We start from the raw sequence: 22,017 nt of genomic DNA on the forward strand, positions 1-22,017 counted from the left end.
CTCATCAGTCCCAGTAGTTGCTTGTCATTCATGATTGTAGATTAAAAGAGGAGAAGTGTTTAGGTCCCCCTTTCTTTTATAAAATTACTATTGTATTGCCATTAGTTGTATTTTGAAGATTACTTAGTTTAGCAAATAAAAACAAGGAAAAAATCGGTTCTCGCAGAGAGTTATTACACAATAAAGATGCAGTTTCTGCCCGTGCACAACTTTTTCTTCTTCTCATAACCAGAAGCAGTGGACATAAACCGTTCTTTCCCCTTGTTCTTAAAAGTTGATTACAAATCATTTTGTTTGTAAAATATATAACTATTATAATTTTTGCGTAAGCATATTTTATTTTAAGAATCCTAACAAAAATTAGATGATAGCTGATTTGAAAATAATCAAATGTACTTGATAAATAATTAAATTAAGAACAAAATGTGCGAGACAATAGCAATTAAAACAAGAAATAATTTTTCTTGTTAATAATATATAATGATGATCTTATATGATATACCCGATCATACTCGAAACTGTTTTTATCTCTCTTTTTTCCTAATATTTTTTAAAACGTCTATATAAATGTTAAGATTTATATTTGGCAATATTTATTAATTTTTTTTTCTTTTTTTGTAAATTTTTGTGTTAAGGGAAGTTTGAAGTTATGAAAATTGCGTAAAAGATAAATTTTTCTACATTCCAATGGATGAATTTCCAATGGAAAAATATTTATTATATAGGGAAAAAATCTTTAAGTGAAAAAAATAAATAAAAAAAACTCTGTATTAAACTTGGTCCTTTCAGCATGCCAAATTTCAACTTAGTTGCATTCCTGCAGCTTGCAGAGTAACTTTGGTCTATTTTCCCATCAAGTTTAGAAGTTACAGTTATTCTCAAATTAACTATCGAAAGTTAATTTTTTTCTTCCATTGTAATCCCTATATAGTTTTCTATACACCTTAATAATTTAAAGTTCTAAGTGAACAGAAATGCAAAATGAATAGGAAACGTTAAACTCCCAAAACAATCCTTTTCAAGTTTCTGATATAGAAAAAAATTTATTAAAAATTTATTTGATAAAGAGAAAAAGCAAGTATCAAGTTCGGTGAGCACAGCAGCCTTTTTTTTCTTTCTTTTTCCAAGTTCATATGAAATGTTCAGGATTGGTCAGAGAGCAACTTAATCGATTAGATCAACTTCAACACTATAGTCTCAAGTAAAAATCAGTAAGAGTCAAAAGAAAAGAAAAAATCAGGTTAACATAAGCATTAATAAAAGAGCAACACACAAATATCAAATCAGGCTATAATTTTTGATCTTCTTATACTTGTAGTTGATTGTTTCCCAAGATGAATTTCTTTAGCTTTCTTTTCATCAGGGGGTGATTTTAATATTTTTACATGAAATTACCTTAAAGTGTTTTTATATTCCTGTATGGTTAATTTATACATAATTATTGTCCTTTGTCTTAGCATTATTTCTTATATAAATATGAATACTGAAGAAGGAAAAGAATTTAGTGACTTCCTAGGAAACATATTTAGGTTAACTCTTAAACAATTACTGTAAAACAAATAACATTGTTATTGATGAGAATGTTTGCAAGCTTTAATGATGCATTTTTATTGGAGTTTTCATTGACAAGTCTGGTAAATCATAGATTGTTCAAAAAACTTGATTGAAAATATTATTTCAAATTATTTATATAAAAACAGATACAAATTTTACCCACTGCCTCCTCGTTACCCAGACTGGTCAACGATAAAATTATAAAAATTTAAATATTTTTAGGAATGAATGCTCTAAAATTAGTAATTTGTAGTTTAAACACTTTTGTATGTGGTAAGAACTAGAACTCTTTTTCTGCACATCTAAAAATGTTAATTTTTTTATGTATCAATCTGAATTAATCAGTATGTATTATTACAATGTAATGTCAAAATGAGAATCATAAGAATCAATGCAATTTTAGGAATAAATTTTTTTTTTATATTTATATTAGTGTATCCGTCATGATATTTAAATACGGATTACTAGAAGAAGTACATACGTTTGTTTTAGAATAAGAATTTGAAATTTTTTTTTAATAGGGATGAGCTGTTGATGGGGTGCAGCTCTAGATCCCCTTTCTGTAGGGTAAAAAGGAAAATTAATGATGTCCGGCTATGCGTTTTTCATCCCTCCCTGTTGGTGGTAGTTCTTGAGAAGCCTTGGGCTTTATCGGCACTTTGTTTCATTTTCTTATAATTTACTTTGCATGAAACTCCCCATTTCATTTTTTACTTCTTTGCTAATGATGCTGATCATTATTATTATTTAACATTTTAATGAAATTACTTTTTTTTAAAATCGTTTGAGATTAGATATGCATTAAACTACTTATTTTCCTTAAAAAAAGTAAATAGATGAAAAAATAAAAACTCTAACAACACAAAATTCTCATATTTTGTAGTTTACTCATAAAACAGTTTTAACGTAAGTAATACAGAGTAAAAATCTTTTACAGCTCAAAATGCAATTAAAAAAAATATCAAACAAAAGTGTTTCTACCGGAAATGGAAAATTACAGAACTAAATAAAAAAAAAATAAGTACATTAATAAACTCTAAATTTAAAAAAAAATAAATTTAGATTTACTATTATGATCTTATTTTTGATAAGTAAGACAACTTTACTTGATGAGGAGGACTTCAAAATGGAAAGAGCTTCACTTTTATGCTTTATGTAAACCATTTATAGGTATGTACTGTTCAAATTAGTACCTTTCTAGCTTATTATTTTTTGCGGTTAATAAAAGGACATAACGATCGAGGCCACACAACATCATTTTCCGCTCTTTTCTTTATCTTTCAGCTCTTTATTTAAACAGTCGAAAGTTTGTAAATTATTTAAATCATGGCGAACAACTATTTGAGTCCCTCACAACTATTGAGATAATAGTACGTTTAGTACGCCATGATACAAATTAATCAAGTTTCTTCAAATGCTTCAAATATAAACAGATATATTATATAAAGCTACAATACTTGTATATTTTGAAAATAAAATGTTATGTGTTCTGTGAAAAGTGAAAAATATTGCAGCTTAAGGAAGTATATATAAAGAAAAAAATCAATGATGAATGAATGACAAGCAATTACGGGAGTTGGTGAGCAGAGTAAGTAAAGGGTAAAGCCTGCTAGTTTTTATTTTTGTACAAGTGGAATTATTTTTTAACAAAAAATAGACAGGTAATTTTTAACTATGCATTTAATAAAATATTTAAAGTTTCAAATGATAAAGAAAAAATAACTTTTTTTACAAGTTATAGTTATGCGAATAATAACAAAATAAAAACTGATGTTACTTCAAAAATATTCTATGCATGTTTTAAAACTGTGTGAAAACTAATAATGGATTTCTAAAATCAATGTTGTTGCTTAAACGTAAATAAAATAAAGTTTTAAAGTTAAAGTTATGATTTTTATGTTAAAGAATTTAAAAATCGTGAATTTTAACGCCATAGAAAGTATAAATCTGCATAGCTAAATAGAATATTATCTGTAAGAAAGTTAAAAGAACATCAAAAAGGTAAGTATTTAGTGGAAAAGTAAAGTAATTTCAAATTCTTGTTTAAAGTATCCAAGGCAATGAATTTGTTGCAGTTGGCTATTTAGGATTTTAAATCTTAATAATTAGCTTTCAACCAAAAATATAATTATTATTTAGTGATGTAAGTGAATGATATAAAATAACAGTCTTCATGCATTCATTCATAAAAAAACATAATATTTTTTTTTTATCGAGGGAAGTAATTTATAAAGACTTTTGGACGAAAATATATATATTTTTTTATTAATTTATAATTTTGTAATACCAATATTATATTTTGCACAGCCAGTTTGCTAATGTAAATAAATTTGCCCAATTAAAGATACTTAATTATTTATAAAAAATATTTCATAAAAAGAGAACGTGTTTTTTATATACTAAAACTGTTGAAAAGCTGATGAAAAACAAAAAAATGGTTTATTTACTTAAATGTGTTTAATTATAGCAGCTTTACTGTTCATTATAAAGAAACGATATTCTAATTTACTGCTCCGCGAATCAAAACATATATGTTAGCATTATTTCCCAGTTTATATGTATAAAAAATTTGCTTATGAAAAGTATTGAAATGAATTTTGATTTCAATAATTTTTTAATTTAGTAAGCTTGCTTATCACTAATAGTTAATAAAATGTTTCAGTGCATATTAGTTTTTTATTATGAGGACCAGAAATAGTTTTTAATAATTCAAAATAGATATTGATTACTATTTGAAATCACCAGATAAGTATGTTTGAAGTCCTTGAAGTAAAAAGAATGTGGGAAAGAGATGGGAAAGAAACACATTTTGTCCCCTACCCCCAATTCTAAGAAACATTCTTTTCAAGTACGGAAAATCAGCCCAGTAGGTGGTCCTTGATTGTACAGATTCTTTTGGCGAGAAAGTTTTTAAAAAAAGGAGATAAATACTCCTTTCTTTAAAACTTTCTCGCCAAATGAATCTTTGCTTAGTCTCTAGTCCCCAAAGGGGTCTACTTTCTTCTTTGCAAAAAGAGAGAACTAAACACTTTAAAAGAGCAAGTAAGTAAAATGTTTTTTTCTCTTCAGCTCATGCATTTATTTTATTAATTACATACTTTTTATAATTAGTTTTATTCGTTTTAATTGTATTTGTTAAGTTTTTAGAAATTATTTTTTATAACAATAATTTTTTAGGTGGCTTTTTTATTTCATGCTCTCCTGTAAGCTGCTAGTTCAGTTTTAAAATGAATTAGAAGATTTTTTTCATAAATAAAAGTTCAATTAACTCTATCTAATAAAAGAAGAATTTATAATTTCTTAGTCATTAATAACAAATGTTTCTTTCACTTTTCAGAAGCATTGCTTAATTTAATAATTTGCTTAATTTCGGTAGCCATTTTTTTTCTTTGAAAGACTGTAAAAAAATATTATTTGAATAACCTAAACTGCGGGTGTCAATTATTGTTTCAAAAAATACTTTTGATTAGATATGAGAAGTAATTTTAAATAATTTTTAATCCACCAAAAAATAAACAAATAAAACAAATATTTATAAACAATTTATTTGTTTTGATACTCAATATAATATATTTTGTTTACTAAATAAATGAATAACAAAATGACATATTAAATAGAAGGACCTTATTTCTAATTTTTATTTTGTTGGTTTTATCTTTATTTTATTTGCATTTAATGAATTGCTGTAAAGGTATAAGAACATTTCAAATCTTTATATTAAGTTTAATTTTACAATTAAATTTGTTATAAAATTAATTTACTTCAAAATTAAGGTTCAATTTTTTTTGAATTGAAATTAGAATATTATTTCATGGTTACTATTTTAATTGACCATTTTGAGTTTTTATCTGTTTTTATATAGTTGTTAATTCTAAAATATACCTGTTCAGTCTTCCCCTTTAAAAATTTTGTTTTTAAGAAACTTATATTTGACATATTTTCAACAATAAAGTAACTTTAATTAATTGTTTAATTAAAATTTAATTTGTGATGATAACTGTGTAGATGGAATATATAATCCAGAAATTGTTGGAAACTTTCCTCAAAAATTCAGGAAATTTTATTTCTAAAATTGAGTGGGAGTCCTGAATAACAAAAGCTTTATTTAGAATTTATCTACTTATTTTAATTCCGATTGGCTCCCATGTCTTATTTTTTTCATACATATCTTATTCTTTTTCTAAATTAGAATCAAAAAAATTGTAAGAGAAAATTTTTCACTTTGAACAACTTCATTATTTTAGAAAAATACTTAACTTATTATTATTTTGTAATTTTATTATAATATTATTAAATATTTAGTAGTTCACATATTTTATCCAACTTCAAAAAACGATGCATAATAAGTTAAAATTTCAAGTCTAATTATTCACTTTAGATTTAGACCTGTCCTCTAAATTTTCCCCTACAATTCATGACTAAATTTTATAGTCTTTTCCAATGATAATTATTTTTAATCAAAATCATCAGTAGTTTATGCTAAAATACAATATGCATTGAGCATAAAAAAGATGGTTGTTAAACATTCAATTTATTGTCAGTTACTAAAAATAAAAATATTTGCCATAATTTTAATACATGATCTTTCTCCTTCATTTAAATCAAAATTAATTTCATTTAAGTAAAAAAATTGTTTTTAACAAAAATTATAAAATATAAGAAACAGTTTCGATTTTGTTGATTTTTAATTGTTTTTAAGACGATCATATTCTAATTAATTCCTTTTCTTTTATGGAAAGACAGGATGAAAGATCCAAGAAATGCCAATCCAGTAGTCAACAGAAAAGAAGGTAAGAACATATAGTGAAACATTATTTTGTCTCAGTGACATGAATTTTATCCCATATTTTGTGAAATAGGGTTACCCGGGGTAATTCACGATCACTGTGCTTCTGGGGAAAACAATGATCACCTAAGTTTCATTTAAAAAAATATAAATATATTTTTTTACTTTGAGACATGGACAAGAATGCTTGTACACTTTCCTAAAGTATAACTACATTTACTTAATAATAGTTTTTCGTTTAATCTAACAAAATAAGTATCTTTTAAACTGCTTTCTGTATTTTCCATTTCAAAGATGGGTTTCAAAATGTGCACATTTCTGCAAAGATCCTCCTCCTTCTCTTAATAATAAATATTTTGAGTTACCTTCTTTTTCTTTGATATAAAAATAGTGTAAGCTTTTGATTAATTGTTTCACATCTACTGTAAACATTATAATTGATTATAGTAAACTATCAAACCTTGCCCCTTATAGATGGGGTAATTATTGATCAAATGGGGTAATTCCTGATCATTGTCATTTCTTCTTATAAATAGTATAAAAAATTGCTAATAAATAGCTAATTGACTTTTCTTAAATAACAGTTCATATTTATTAAGTGGGCAACTATAAAATATATTTTAACTGTAATCACAAAATTTGTTTTTAACTGTATACAAGACAAATGAGTTCTGATTTTCACCATTTCTGGTTTGTCTTAACTTGCTTCTATCTTAATTTTATGTGTGTGCATTGATAGAATAATTTTTAAGTTTATAAATTAGCCTAATATAAATAAGAAAATAATATAATTAGCCTAAATATAATATAAATATGACATATATAATATAATTAGCATAAAAAGGATACTATGCTTCTAGAAAGCAAAATTAGTGAATTTCTTTTAATGATTGAAAATAAAATTTTCAGTCTGTGAGCTGTTGACAAACCTTACTTAACTTTATACTTAAGATACAGAGGTGAACGTTAATAGTAGTAAACCCTAAAATTGGGTCGGCTGTACAATGACGGTTATATAAATATGTATATACTCTTCATTTTAATTATTTAATTAGGGGCGTGAACAACTCGCTCTCTAGCCGTGAGCCAATCACTACACACCTAACATGTCACGATAATTTTTAGAAGAACAAAACAATTAATTTGGTCTAATTTTCAGTAATACACATTTTAATAGCAAGCGTGAAAAGAGAAAATTTCCTCTGATCCTAACTATGCTTAAAAGGAGTCTTATAAATCTACATAGAAAAACAGTTACCATTACTACAGCTTCGGCTACACTAGTCAAAACATCAGGCCCCGTGAATGGAAAAGTATCTTTTGTTCAGTCAGGGCAAACAGTTGGTCTTTTAAAGCATTTGTCAGGTCCGACATTTTTCAGCAACTGAATAAAAGAAGCACCCCTAAAAAGAACAAAATTAAAAATGTGCAGATAAAAAGCTAAATATTTAGTAAGCCTAGAAGATAAAAATAAATAACTAATAAAGTATGCAATTAAAATTATAATTGTTTTTACGATATTAAATTGAAGACATGTCAAATAATATTCTAAGTGAAATTTATTGAGTTAGGGAATTTAAGTACTTGGGTTCAGTTGTCACTGAAAGCAATTATATTATGCCAGAGATTAAGCAAAGACTAAATGCTAGAAATCGCAGTTATTTTGCACTTAAGAGATTGCTAACATCAAAAGTAATAACGAGGCTTCAGGTTTATAAAACTATAATCAGACCAACCTTTATCTATGGATCAGAGACATGGACTCCAACCCAGAAACAAGAAAAAATGCTGATTACCTGGGAAAGAAACATTCTTAGAACTATTTTTGGACCGGTCAAAGAGGGTGATCTGTGGAGAAGGCGATACAATTATGAAATTGCAAGACCATTTAAAGAAAAAGGTATAATAAATTACGTAAAAGCAAAGAGAAGTCAATGGCTAGGACACCTTGAAAGAATGGAGGAAAACAGAGGCATTAAAAAAATATTCAAGGGGCAGTGCCAGAGGAAAAGAGGAAGACCGGCCAAGAGATGGTTACGAGGTAGAAAAAAACCTTAAGACTCTAAAAGTCCAAAACTGGAAATGAAGAGCTAAAGACAGGCGACTTTGGAGGAAAATTGTTAGTGAGACCATGGTCAAACATGGACTGTAATGCCAGGGAGTTAGTTAGAAATTTATTGCAAAAGATCTTTTACTTATTAGTTTTTTCTCTTTTTATTATTTTAATTGATTTCTTTTGAAAAATCAATAAATGTAGGAATATCAGTGGATAAATATACTAAGATATAGTCCGAGTATTTCTGGAGTGGAAAAAAGCTCTAATTAAATTCAGAAAAAACTATTTTTTTCTCATAAATTTTTTTTTTTGTTTTTAAAGGAAAAAACTAGGACACTTACGAAGATGATTGTTTAATCAAATGTGCTTTCTTTACAAATATGTTCTCCAGTGAAAAAAAAATTAAAGCTTTTGGTTTGAAATAAAGGTGATGCACTTTATTTTTCCACTTTAAATTAATACTTCTTTTTTTAAAAAAAACTTTTCTTTTACACAGATAAGTTGTTTTTTTTTACATACATTTAAAATAAATATATATTTTTTTAAAATTTAAAATATCAAAAGAGATTACACTTAACAAATTTAATATATTAGGAGGCTTTGCTTTATTTGTGGACGAAATATATAACAACTAAAATTGGGAATAGTACTTATAACTATCTATTAAGTTTTCTTTTTCTTTTTAAAAATTTTACGATAAATATTGAGATTTATAACTTATTAAATGGTAAGATTATGTTAGTCCAAGTATTTTTGGAGTGAAAAAGTTATAATTGAATTCAGAAAAAAACTTTCTTTTAAATATATATATATATATATATTCTCAATTTTTCGAATGATAAAAATAACTGAGACACTTACGAGGTTGATTGTTTAATTAAAGATGACATAAAATGTGCTTTCTTTACAAATATGCTCTCCAGAAAAACAACGAAAGCTTTGGGTTTGAAATAAAGCTTTCTTCCCCTGTTAAATTAATACTTCTTTAAAAAAAACTTTTCCTTCAAAAAAAAAACTTTTCATTTACTAAAAATAAGTTTATTTTATTTTACATACCTTTAAAATAAACTTTTTTTTATATTTAAAATACCTAGAGAGATTACACCTAACAAATTTAATATACTGGGAATCTCCGCTTTCCAACCCTCATAATTGATTTTTATTTCTTAAACATCAATATTTTCCACAAAAACACAGAATATTTCGTTAACATGTAAATAAATGAGAAGTAATTTTACTTGTCCTATAACTAAAATACGAAACTCTGTATTGAATTTTATTTTTAAAAAATGTCACTATAAATGTTAAGACTTATAATGGGCAACACACAATCTCTTTTTTTCTTTTGCTACTTCAGATTGATTTGACTCCAGCAAGAATTTTTAAATAAATTTTTTTTACAATAATGGATAAGTAGTCGATATTTAAAGAAAAATAAGTTGAAAAAAAACTGACTTAAGTTTGCAATAGCTTTTGAACAAATGCGAATTTTTAAAAAGGCTGAGAATAAATCAAAGTATAAAATGGTACAACTAGATAATTAAAATTTACCTCTGTATAGTCCATTCCACCTTAAGTTGGCACTGGAGAGAAAGGTAGGTAGACCAGATTACATGGAAACTGGGTTACTCTTTAAGTCAGTACGGGGATAAGGTAGCAACAAAGGGAGAGAAAGTGGCTAGTATTGGCGTTTAGGAAAGCAAAACGGCGATTTTTTTTTTAAAACCAATAATCGTACTAAAATTTTGTACAGAATACGGAAAAGAGCACGATTTTTTATAGCATTTCTCATAATTATTATTTTAAGATACTAGTTGTAAGCTGATTTCTTAATTAGTATTTAAAAAGCAGATTTTCTTATTACGATTTTTTAACTAAACGAAACTAATTTTAAACAGAAAAAAATAGATATATTTAAAAATATTCTTTCTTGCTGAAATCTAAGTAAAAAAAAAAAAAATGAAAAGATGCGAAAAAAATACCTACTTTGTTTTAAATATTTATTTTTATATTCTTATTTTTTGTAGATTAATGTACATTAATTTATCCCACATTGGTGATTTGTTGGGGAAGGAAAAGTCAGCATAGGCTGGAAATTATTGATCATGAAAAAGATCATACTTATGTTTTATAATACTTACTGTTTTTTTTCTTATTATAATTTTTTAATTAAATGAAACTAATTTTAAAAAAAAAAATATATTTAAAAAGATCCTTTTTTGCTGAAATCTAAGTGAAAAAAAAAACGAAATGCATAGAAGCGCATAAATACTTTGTTTTAAATATTTATTTTTATATGCTTATTTTTTGTAGATTAATGTACATTAATTTATCCCTCATTGGTGTTTTGTTGGGGAAGAAAAAGTCAACATAGGCAGGAAATCATTGATTATGAAAAATATCATACCCATGTTGATAAAAATTTACTGTTCCTTTTTTTTATAAATAAAAAATTAAAAAAAATTTTCAGAAATTTTTCTTTTTTTACTATAAATTTTTTTTTTCTGAAATATATTTGCTTCTAAGAGACAAAAGAACTTACCTGAAAAAAATAATTAGTATTATCCCATGTTTTCAGCTGCCATATCCCACCCTCTTAGACTCAACAGGAACTCTTTAAATAACATGATAACCACCTATCCTGGTGGTTATCATGTTATTCATTTAATATTTTAACAGTTGACAGTTCCTTCTGCAAACTCTTTGTAGGATAGCCCTGAATTGAATTCAATCCACAATTTCTCATCAGGCGAAATTCTACTTGGATGGGTAGGCGCATTTCTTCAAAAGAAAATACATATTTTGAAATATCAGAACTTTCCTTTACTATTCAGGACCTTTGCAGGTGAAAGGAGGCTTAAGAGAAAAATCCGTATAATTTGTTATTTAAGTACAGTAGAATTAGTTAGTCTCGAAATATTTTGTCAGATACTGAAATATCTTAATATTTTCCACATAAGAGAAAGGATTTCTCAGCTTTTTGGGCTTTGCATTTCAAAAATAATTATTAAAATATTGATTGGTTTAAATTAACCTTTCGATGCTTAAAAAAAATTAATGATTCAAATTTTGCGTCTTTTTTAAAATTATTTCAAATCCTTTACATTTTATTAGTTTATAACTAACGGATTAACACTTCTATTATGGAAATTGTAATTTAGATAATATTTAAAAGTCCCTTTAATTGAACAAACTAAAAATCTTAAATTGTTACATTATTTAAGTTCCTATAAAAAGCGAATTGTACTTCAGAACTAAACATGGCGCAAAAGACGCAAAATTTGAATCTTGACAGAGATCGAATAAAGCGAAAACAATTTTTTCTTTTGTCGTAAAAAAATAATAATAAAATCACATGTTGAATTAGCTACACAGCAAATATGCTCAACTGTCATCAGTTTAATAATATTCACCTATTGGGGTATTTTTTTTTCATTTATTCTGAGGGGAAAACATTTTTCATTAAATATTGTACAGATGAGGTTTATATTTAGAAAATTAAGTAATCAAAAAAAAAAAAAATAATAATAATAAATAAGAACTGCACAAGAGATAGGACACTTGGGCAAAGCCAAGGCGAATGGAAAAGCTGACTGACCAGTGTAGAAACATAGCCAATGAGCCAATTCCTTGTCCTTGAAAACTAATTCAGCGCCAAACTAAAGCACCTCCTTCTTATTTGTACATTCGCTTTACTGAGAAGGTATTTATAAGTTAAATACATTTAAACATGAAAAACTTCTAATGAATGTTTCAAGATATACTTTTCTTACTATGCAACATTTATTTATATTTGTACGCGTATTTAAACTGCAATTAATTCCAAAATAGCGAAGAACTACTTTTCAAAGGCGGAGTATTACATTTCCTACCTTTCTCTCCAGTGCCAACTTAAGGTGGAATGGACTATAGTTACGTTTTACAGATAGTAGATTAACGAACATGTGTTTTTCTTCTTTTTTTTACTACAAGTTTAACAGTTAATAACTCTTAAACTAACAATCGAATCATATATACCTAATTCTTTAGAACATTTTGTGTACTATTCTTCACACCTTCGTAATTTTAAGTTTCTAAGTCTTATAGATGTTAGGCAACACAGTATAATTTAAGGTAAATCAACAACAAAAACATGGGGAGAAGTAGTAGAGAAAGAATTTGCAAAAAAGGCACTTAAAATTGCAATGCCTTTTAATCAAATTGGAATTTTAGAAAAAAAAAAAAAACTCTGTGTTAAGTTCATATACAAATGTGGCCCTTTTAGCATGCCAAATTTCAACTCAGTAGTTGAATTCTTAAGGACTGTAGAGGGGCCTGTATGGTATTTTTTACAACAAGTTTAACAGATAATAATTCTTGAACAAATAATAGAATGTTAATTTTTTTATAGCATGCCTTAGTAATTTAAGTTTCTAAGTGTTATAGTTTTTGGGCAGCAAAGCAAAATGCAACATTAAATTAAAAACACAAAATAGCGGTGTTGGAGTAGGTGGCAGCTCTTACAATATTTTTTTTTGTACGTAGAAATGATTACCTGAATATTGATCAAACATATTTCAATGAGACACCTAAACTAAATTCTATTTGCACTTACGTAAGTGTCAGCCGTGTATCTCCTGGTTGGGCAAGCGTTGACCCCCAATTTTTTTTTACTCAGCATGGACCCCTTGCAGGTTGTCATCGAATCCTGGGGGTCGATATAGACTACTTTGGGAATCACTGGTTTAAATTATTAAATATTGTTCAAACTATTGCTAAGAATTTTAAGACATACAATTAAAAGAAAAATGTTTTCAATACCAATTTATCATTATGGATTTTAAGCTTAGTTACGTTTATGTTCAACATATTTTAAAAATCTACAGAAAACTAATAAAGACCGATTAAGGATTGCCACTCAAATCTGAACAAAAAATTCCCTGTTACATATTATAAACAATATATTAAGAGGGAATACACAATCACTATGCTCATGTATGATCTATATTAGGATAACTATACAGATTTTAATTGCAGGAAAAACTCAGAAATAAGGAACAGTTCAGCAAACTACTTAAAAAAAATGCTACAGTAAATGAAATAGCGTAGCGGAATAACGGTTGCTAATCGGTCACAGGGTGATAAAATATAACACTAAAAAATTGTCAGTCAGTAGACACCAAATTGCTCTTCTCTTCTACAATGCACCCCATGTGCGTTTTGTTATAATATTTTAAAATAAACATGGGATTATTTTTTGTATTTTGTAAAATTCCAAAAATTACTTTATTTCATACTTAATTTTTTTTTAAATTTTTAAAAATGAATTTTGTAATGTTGTTCATATTTTGAGAATGCTTAAACAGGGTTCCCACTAAATTTCAGAAAAAAAATTCCCTAGTAAATTCAAATGAAAATTGAGCCCTACGTTCATCAGAAAACTTTGATTCTTTTATTTATAATGTGAAATATTAGATTTTCAGTGTAAAAGATTATTATTAAATGAACAAAGGGAACATTTCAGTTTGACTAAAATTTGAAACTTTTACAACAAATAATTGTAATAGATGTTAGAATTATTTAACTTGAATCTCAATAACTGATTACTGTTACTGACAATTTTAATACTGGTTGTTTTCTAGGCATTATATAGGAATATTTCAGGTCTTTGTAAAAAAATTGCCTGATAATTCCAGGTTTTCCCTGGTCTCCTTGACCCATTTGAACACAGTTTAAAAGAAATGCCTTACGTTATCAAAAGTTTTTCCATTCATATAAAATTTTTAAAAATGCATTACTGTTAAAGATGCTGGCCATTAGATGGTATCAGAAATTTCTGAGTACATCCAACATGAAGAAGAGGTGATTGTGACACAAAGTAAAAGATCCTGAAAATTTTCTCTGCACAAAAGTGAGATATTAATTCATATGCCATACATGTTACATATTTAACATAATAATCTTTTTAACTGACATTAATAATTAAATGAAATACTAATGGAAAATATCACACCTTTATAGTAACTAATTCAAGAAAAAAAATTACTTCTCAGTGGAATTGCGATATTGGAATTTAAAAATGTTCAATATGAATCAAGCTATTGGATTTTAAAACTGTGGAAATACTACTTGCAATATTGAATTTTTATATTGTGCAAATACGAACCATGATGCATGTAATTTTTAGATTTTGTTAATATGAATCGCACTGCGTAGTTTTCAAATCACCTTTAAATACAAAAATAGATGTTTGATATGGGTCAATATGAGCCATGATATTGGGTTTCAAAAACTCATGAATATGAATCTTGACATTGGACTTAAAAAAACTTGTGAATACGAATCGTGACATTAAATTTTTAACTCATGTGAATACGAATTGCAATATTAGGTTCAGAAATCACGTGAAATAAGATTATGATGCATGATTTTTAAATTGTGAAAATACGAATAACATAACTTTTAAATTAGATTGAGGGGGAGGAACCCTCTCATATTAATTCGAAGACAACTATGACAAAAATCAAACAACATTTATTACTAACTGAAACGTAACAAGATAAAAACAGAAACGTAAAATTAAGTATGAGTGTGCACAGAGCAAAGTTCGAAGCTTCTTAAATACTGAAGAAGGGTACAAGGTTGCCGATCCAGCATATGTCATCCAGTTGATTCCCTTGGTGACTACGACTGCACAATTGCAGTCATTGGCAGAAAGCCAATGACTAGTTTGCTTTAGCTAGAATTTTAAATTGATAAAATTTAAAAAAAAAAAAATAATAAGAATTTTTAAATGACAGAAGAGTTTAAAAGATAATTCCCTCTAGAAATGATGTTTTTTCTTTCATTTTTGAAAGAACACCATAATTTTTAAAGAACATGATAAAATAATTTTATATTCTAATAAAATATTCCTGAGTGGTGATTTTGTTAGAAATTCAGATATTTGGAACAGGATGAAATTGGGTAGAGGGGACTGCATTTTAAAAATTAGATTTTTTGGAAGTGGTGCAAGTGGCAAAACATGGTTTTGGAGTATCTTTGGAGCAACAAAAAAGCAATTTTGGAGCAGCGAAACAAAGATTTGGAGCATATTTAATAAAAGGAATTAAAACAATAACTTAATAACAAGAGTTTTTAATTTTGTTCATTAATAACATATCTTAATTTTTATCACTTTTTTGAAGGTGATAACATGGAATTGAAGGTGGAATTGAATGGTGAAGGTTTTTGAAGGTGAAAGGCATAAACAAATTAAGTTTCTTTTTGGTATCTTCCAATGCTGTTAAATATTCTGCTATCCGCGACTTAGCCTCAGATAAGAGGATCTGTCCACTTTCTATAATCGACATGTCTTTATTAACTCATCTTTAATATTTTTTTCAGCTGTGGCTAAGAGATCTTGAGAAGCCTTCAATTTTTTTAGCAAATCAATTTCAGCAGCTTTGAATCTGCTTTCCTCAGTTTCAGTGTTTTCACATTCTATTCGCTTTCTTTTTTCTCAACCTCTAATCAAGCAGAATAATTTTTCAATTCTGCACTGGTTCCTTTAATCATATCTTTGTCAACTTTAAAGTTATTTAAATTCTCAGCTGATATGTGAAAACTTGTCTCAAACTATTAACACTATGGAAATTTAAACTTGCCCTATTGTCAAGTAGCTTTTTATTCACACATATGAAAAAAACTAAAACCTCTCTGGTACTAAAACCTCTTTCAACATCGTCATTCCCATGTGGTATGCACAAAAGAGCTTTAAAAAGCTTTGTTATAAGAGGATATTTGATATTTTCCAAATTATCTTTCTTCACAAAATAGTCCAAGTACACACAAAAACACATCAAATCACAAGTCACAAAATAGTTCCAAAACACATCAATTGGTGCATATTCATTTGAGTCAGAAGAATAACCTTCTGGTTCTCCACATAACAGTAACAAAGATGCCTAATCTGGATTTATAATGAATGGAGTTACTGTTGCTAGATATCTTATTGACTTAATAGAAGCGTCTTCCATTCTCATTACAGGATGCAACACTTTAAGATGGTACAGTAACCTATTTTTAAGAGGCAATGCCTTTAATAACTTTTCTACACATGCCATAGACCTGGCAGCTAAATACATTGAATTTTTTCCTGAAGAAGATAAGGATGTCATCTTATTTGTGATATCTAGTCCAACATGTATTAAATTTGAATTTTGGCAAATTTCTGCGTTTTCTACATCCAAAGATTTTAGTCCTTCCCATTCAAACTAAGAAAAGCAAAACTCTTTAAAAAAACGCCCTAACAATTCTTAAACAAGAGACACCATTTCATCATACAGCAAGTGAATCAATGGTGTCTCAGCTTGGAAAAAAACGAAACAGACATACGTCACAGCCCGTTCAAAGGGTGGTATACGTCCATTCATTAATCCACCGATCATAATTCTGATTTGAACCAGAGATCAATCTAACTCCAATTCAGTTCCTTCAGAAGTTTGATTTGTTAAGGAAACATGGGGGATTTTGTGACCCGACAGAAATAACATGCACTAGTCACCATTTACTAAACGGGGAGGACCAAACTCACGACGACTTAAACATAATCCCAGCGCTCTACCAGCCACGCTATCCTGGATTTTGAAGAACTCTTTCGTCTTAGGATGTTACAAGATTACTAAATAAAATGACGAAGAAAATTATTATTATTTTTTTATGTTCTCCACTTGCGGCAATGCGAAAAACAGATATACAGTGATAAAGGTTTCTTTTGAGATTAAAAACTATTTTTTTATTAGAATTAAATCCTAAATTATTGTTTTTGACGGCAATTTTATTTAGGCGCATTTTTTAGATGTTTTTTATAGATTTTTTCTATCATCGCTTTTTTCTAAAAATTTCAGCTTTTAAGTATTGCTATAAGGATGAAGAACTATTTTTTCTTTTTATCTTTTTCTATGATTTTTTTTAATCGAGTTTAATATGTTTTTCATTTTTGAATAATGAAACTCGGAACAATTTTATTTTACACTAGATCAGTATTTCAGGGGAACTGAATTTCGTTATCAAAGATTCATTTCCAAATCAAGTTAAATTCAAATCAAATTTTAATTTATGGTTAATAATATATTAAAATTAATTTAATGAAATATTTCACTATGTTAATCCCAATAATATTAGTTTTGTTTAGTATCTAATATATTTTACGATTCTAAATTATTACAAATTTCATCTTTCATTACTGGTTTAAAAGATTACCCTAAATACTATAAAATAAAAACGTAATTTATACTATGCTTTAATTTTAAATGAAATTACTTAATAGGTACAGAAATTTTTTCCTACATTTTAGAAATGAATCGTGCAGTGTACATGAGATTTTGATAGATGCTTTACATAAATAATGTGGATGACTATTTTAATAGTATTGAAAAAGAGGCCCCTAAATTTCACACGTCATTTGAAATATAGTTTACTCTTGGTCTTATATTGGTTTTAGTCAGAACTTTCATTATATTTTAATTTACTCGATAATTTATATTCTATGGTTTACTGAGAGGGGCATTTTCTTTAACATTTAATTTTTTGGTTAGCAAAATTTCCACATTACGCTTTCCACTTTTAACTTTAAACTTTACTTTACTAGCTGTTTTCTTTACTTTACATTTAGCTTTACATTACAGCTGTTTTCTTTAGTTAGAATTTTCGTCTGTGACAGAATTTTTCTGTAACAATGAGAAAGATTAAAAAAATAATTGTCTGTTAACAAATTTGCCATGTTAAAACAATTAGAAATGAAATTATCTGGTCCTTTTAGCTCAGATAAAATTTTACATTTCAGAATATTTAAACTTTAATACAAACAATATTGTTACCGTATTAAATTTTCATGTTTAAATTATTGCAAAACAATGAATAAATCATTTTTATTTAAATTCCTTAAATATAGACTGATGTGTATGTTTTTATATATCATTTATATTAATTTGTAAATGATTAAAAAATAAACAATAATATCGTCTATTCAAAAGGGTGTTTATGGTGAACGAAGAGCAAAGCTGGAAAGTTGGTTCAATTTTATTACGGAAGTTTAAAAAAAATTCTAAAATTTTCTGTTGGCTTCATATAACCTTTTGCGATGTATTAAAATTACAAGCACTGAATTTTAAATACATTTTCGTATCAAAAGATGCCTGAATGTTCACTCTAACTAAAAAGTATACTTGAAAATTTATATTTTCAGTTAGTATTCTGGGAGACTAGAATGTCTTAGCAGCTGCTTTTTCCTTAAACCTATTGAGTTGCTGACTGATATCAATGGATACAAAAATATGCCACTTAAGACATTTAAAAGTCACATTTTGCTAACTTTTTTTATTTTTATTAAATTATTTTTTCAAAAAAAAATTCCTATTAGATATAATCTAAGGCTGTAAAAATTTATTTAAACAATAAAAAAAAAATTTATATGTGACAAAATTTAGTGACTTTTAAAGAACGATAAGTAAAAATATTTATGAGGAAGGGCAACATATATTACAACATCGAAATATGTGAATTATAATAGAATTCTCCTTTTACATGATTTTTTCAACCATGAATTGATGGATTCTGAATTCCCAGAGTATTTTTTTACATAGACATAATTTATATTAAACAATTTTTAAAATAAGCACTTGTTTATTTAACACTTTTCGCCAATTTTTTGGTAGACTTGCCACATAGCAAGTAGTTATTTTCTAATAAAAAGAGTTCTATTTGGAGTAAAAGAGTTCTATTTTTGGAAATAAAAGAGTTCTATTTTAAAAATTGAAATATGTTATAAAAGGTTAAAATGAAACAGAAAAAAATAGCATTAATGCAACAATTGTAACAATTTGTCGACAAACATTGCTGTTAGTGATTGTAAAAAAAATGAGTGATTAGTAGGTTTGCTGAGAAAAAATAATTCACAAATTTCTGTGAATGGTAGTACAAAAGCTTCCAGAAAAAGAATGCAATATAAAATCTATTATTATCAAATTATAACCAACTAATTTTTGGAGAATTTTATAAAGTTAAAAAAACAAAAACATTTTGAATCATTTCATCAAAATGGAAAACAATTACCACCAAAGAAGCATCGGAGCAAACTTGAGCCTTAAATGGATTCAGCCCATGGACAGAATTTAAAAACAGAAGCAAATATCCTGTTATTATATAGCTTATGCATTTTATCTATTATAAATTTTTATATCGTGAAATAACTGAAATATAAATGTTTTTATTATATCATTTTATTTTTCAAATGGTGTGACAAGAGGGAATTAAACAAATATTGATTTGAATTTTGCTTATACCTGTTAAGCAAAATTAGGAAAAAAATACACATTCTTCTATGGAAGCCAGAAAGCGAAGTAAATAATTAATTGATTGGCTAGCATCATTTTATTAACTGAGTACATATAATGTACAGATAATTTTCAATTGATGACATTTTTAAAAATGCATGCATTAGCGAAAGATTTGAAGGTAAATAGGCAGCTCTACCGTTAATCTACTCAGGACATAAAGTGTATAGAAAATTAGGAGGCATCATATTACGTCTAGCTTATACTGGTATATAAATTCGATGTTTTTTTCTACTGAACCTAGGAAGAGAAACACTGATGTTTGATAGTTCTAATTTAAAAAAAAGTAAGATTTTTTTTTCAAATTCAACTTACCCCTTGTTGAACAGCAGCCTGGACTTTAGCATCTTTCCCTGATGTATCTACAGATGATTTTGAAGTTGATTCAGAAGAATTAGACAATTCTTGAACTGTAACCTAAAATAAATAAAATTGAACAGTAAAAATATTAGCAAATTTAAAAAATCTACAAAAATCCCCATACTTTGTGGAATAAGGAAAAAAATAACCAGCAACATACTCAAAAACATTTGTTTAAGCATATATGTATAGCATTTATTGATTTGCGTTCATGAAAATATTTTAGCTTTAAACTATAAATTCATGCTTTTTTTAGAGAAAAAACATTTTAACATACATAGTCTAATAAATATAAAGTCTGGTTCTGGAAATTTTTAATATCATTAATGTCGAAAGCATTGCTCACAGATACAGCAGATAAATTTCTTAGTATTTTTGCATTTTTCTTGAAATATAGGGAAACAAATGTTATAATTCAATCATCACAGACTTAAATATAAGTGGAAGAGCTAAATTTTCGTTTGAGTTTAACAAATGTGCTCAGCAAGGTGAATCCCTATTATTTATGCTTTTCAATATCACCTTACTTTTGTGAATCACATCATTCGACAACTAGGCAATATATTCACAAAGTCAACAAAAGTCTGTGCCCATGCACACAATATAGGAATTAATGCAAGAAAAAAAAGTAGATTAATAGAACAAATAAAAGAAATTGCAGGAAAAGCAAATGAAATAGGTCAAACCAAAATAAAGATCATGATAAAGACAAAGACAGAAGAGCAAACACAAATACAAGGTCTAAAAATTGATAAAATTTTTTAGGGTATCCTTTACTTATCGCGGTCACGAAATGAACAATAAATGTGAAATTCCACGGACACAAAATGGAAATATTTGCAAATAATGATTACTAAAACGGAAATTAATTTTGAGAATATGTATAATATGTAAAACCCTAATAAGACCAATAGTAACATATGGGTCTGAAACCTAGGAAAACAATATGAAAATATAGTAGGAAATTTTGAACATAGTATAATTAGAAGAATTTTTGAAGCATTAGTTAAAGTAACGCATGGAGAAAGACATGCAACGACAAAATGGAAAAATTAAAAAGGAAAAACATCATATGATTTATCAAAGCTAGAAGATTATAGTGGATAAGACATGCCTTAGAAAATCATTAAAGGAAAGGAGGAAGATCAAAGTTAAGATTGCTGGATCAGGTTGAGGAAGAACCAGAAAAAAATATTAAACTGGAGAAACATGGAACTTTATTGTAGAGAAAGCTCACAGGACTTTTGAGTTGGAAAAGAAGAAGTATAATTCTGATAATCTGACATGACCCTAAGAGTTTCAACCAATCATATAAGAGGAAATCACTTGAGATCTTAATGTTTTTTTAAAAATCCATATAACATTTCCTAATTAGTAATAGTACTCATCATATGATGTATACATCACATGAATGTAAATTATATTTCCTTCTGAATTCAACAAAAATGCATTATCACATAATTTAATTGTGATTCATAAAGTATGATTAGGATAAGTACAAAAGCAAACCATGATGATCAACTGTCAATATCTATGCAGCGTAACAAAAGTAACAACTTTATTAAATCATTCACATAGATTTGAAATTTTTTTTTTAAAAAAGCACTGTCGTTGTTCATTTACGTCACACTAGAGCTGCACAATGGGCTATCGGCGACGGTCTGGGAAGCATCCCTGAGGATGATCCGAAGACATGCCATCACAATTTTGATCCTCTGCAGAGGGGATTGCACCCTCGCTTCGGTAGCCCGACGACCTGCACGCAAAGTTGAGCACTTTACGGTAGCACAGTTTAACGAGGACCCATACCGCACACCCTCGGTCCCTACGCAGACTGATCCAAGTGGTCACCCACCCGCACACTGATTGCAGCCAGTGATGCTTGACTTCGGTGATCTGATGGGAAC

At 27.4% G+C, this 22,017-nt stretch overlaps 1 protein-coding gene and 1 long non-coding RNA gene across 12 annotated transcripts in view; one reads left to right on the forward strand and one right to left on the reverse strand.

Annotated features, from left to right (window-relative positions):
* Positions 1-22,017, reverse strand: part of LOC147817022 (uncharacterized) — a 71,894-nt gene that overhangs the window by 6,980 nt on the left and 42,897 nt on the right. For 3 of the 9 annotated variants that reach the window (XM_087154013.1, XM_087154016.1, XM_087154007.1), the window contains 2 exons: positions 20,066-20,167; positions 14,890-15,114 (listed from right to left, as the gene is read on the reverse strand). In XM_087154013.1, the coding sequence (XP_087010139.1) occupies positions 14,899-15,114; positions 20,066-20,167 (318 nt within the window). In that variant the 3' untranslated portion in view covers positions 14,890-14,898. Of the gene's footprint in view, positions 1-3,027; positions 7,744-14,889; positions 15,115-15,728; positions 19,991-20,065; positions 20,168-22,017 lie in introns of those variants that run through there. The other 6 variants (XR_015429975.1, XR_015429981.1, XR_015429983.1 and 3 more) reach the window with 4 other exon arrangements.
* Positions 4,210-22,017, forward strand: part of LOC147817023 (uncharacterized) — a 40,350-nt gene continuing 22,542 nt past the window's right edge. The window contains exons 1-2 of one of the 3 annotated variants that reach the window (XR_015429987.1): positions 4,210-4,596; positions 6,294-6,344. This is a non-coding gene — a long non-coding RNA (uncharacterized LOC147817023). The remainder of the gene's footprint in view (positions 4,597-6,293; positions 6,345-22,017) is intronic. The other 2 variants (XR_015429988.1, XR_015429986.1) reach the window with 2 other exon arrangements.

The sequence above is a fragment of the Parasteatoda tepidariorum genome, chromosome 1, assembly GCF_982258835.1.
Source record: "Parasteatoda tepidariorum strain Cologne lab strain chromosome 1, Ptep-v5.0, whole genome shotgun sequence".
Lineage (NCBI taxonomy): Eukaryota > Metazoa > Arthropoda > Arachnida > Araneae > Theridiidae > Parasteatoda > Parasteatoda tepidariorum.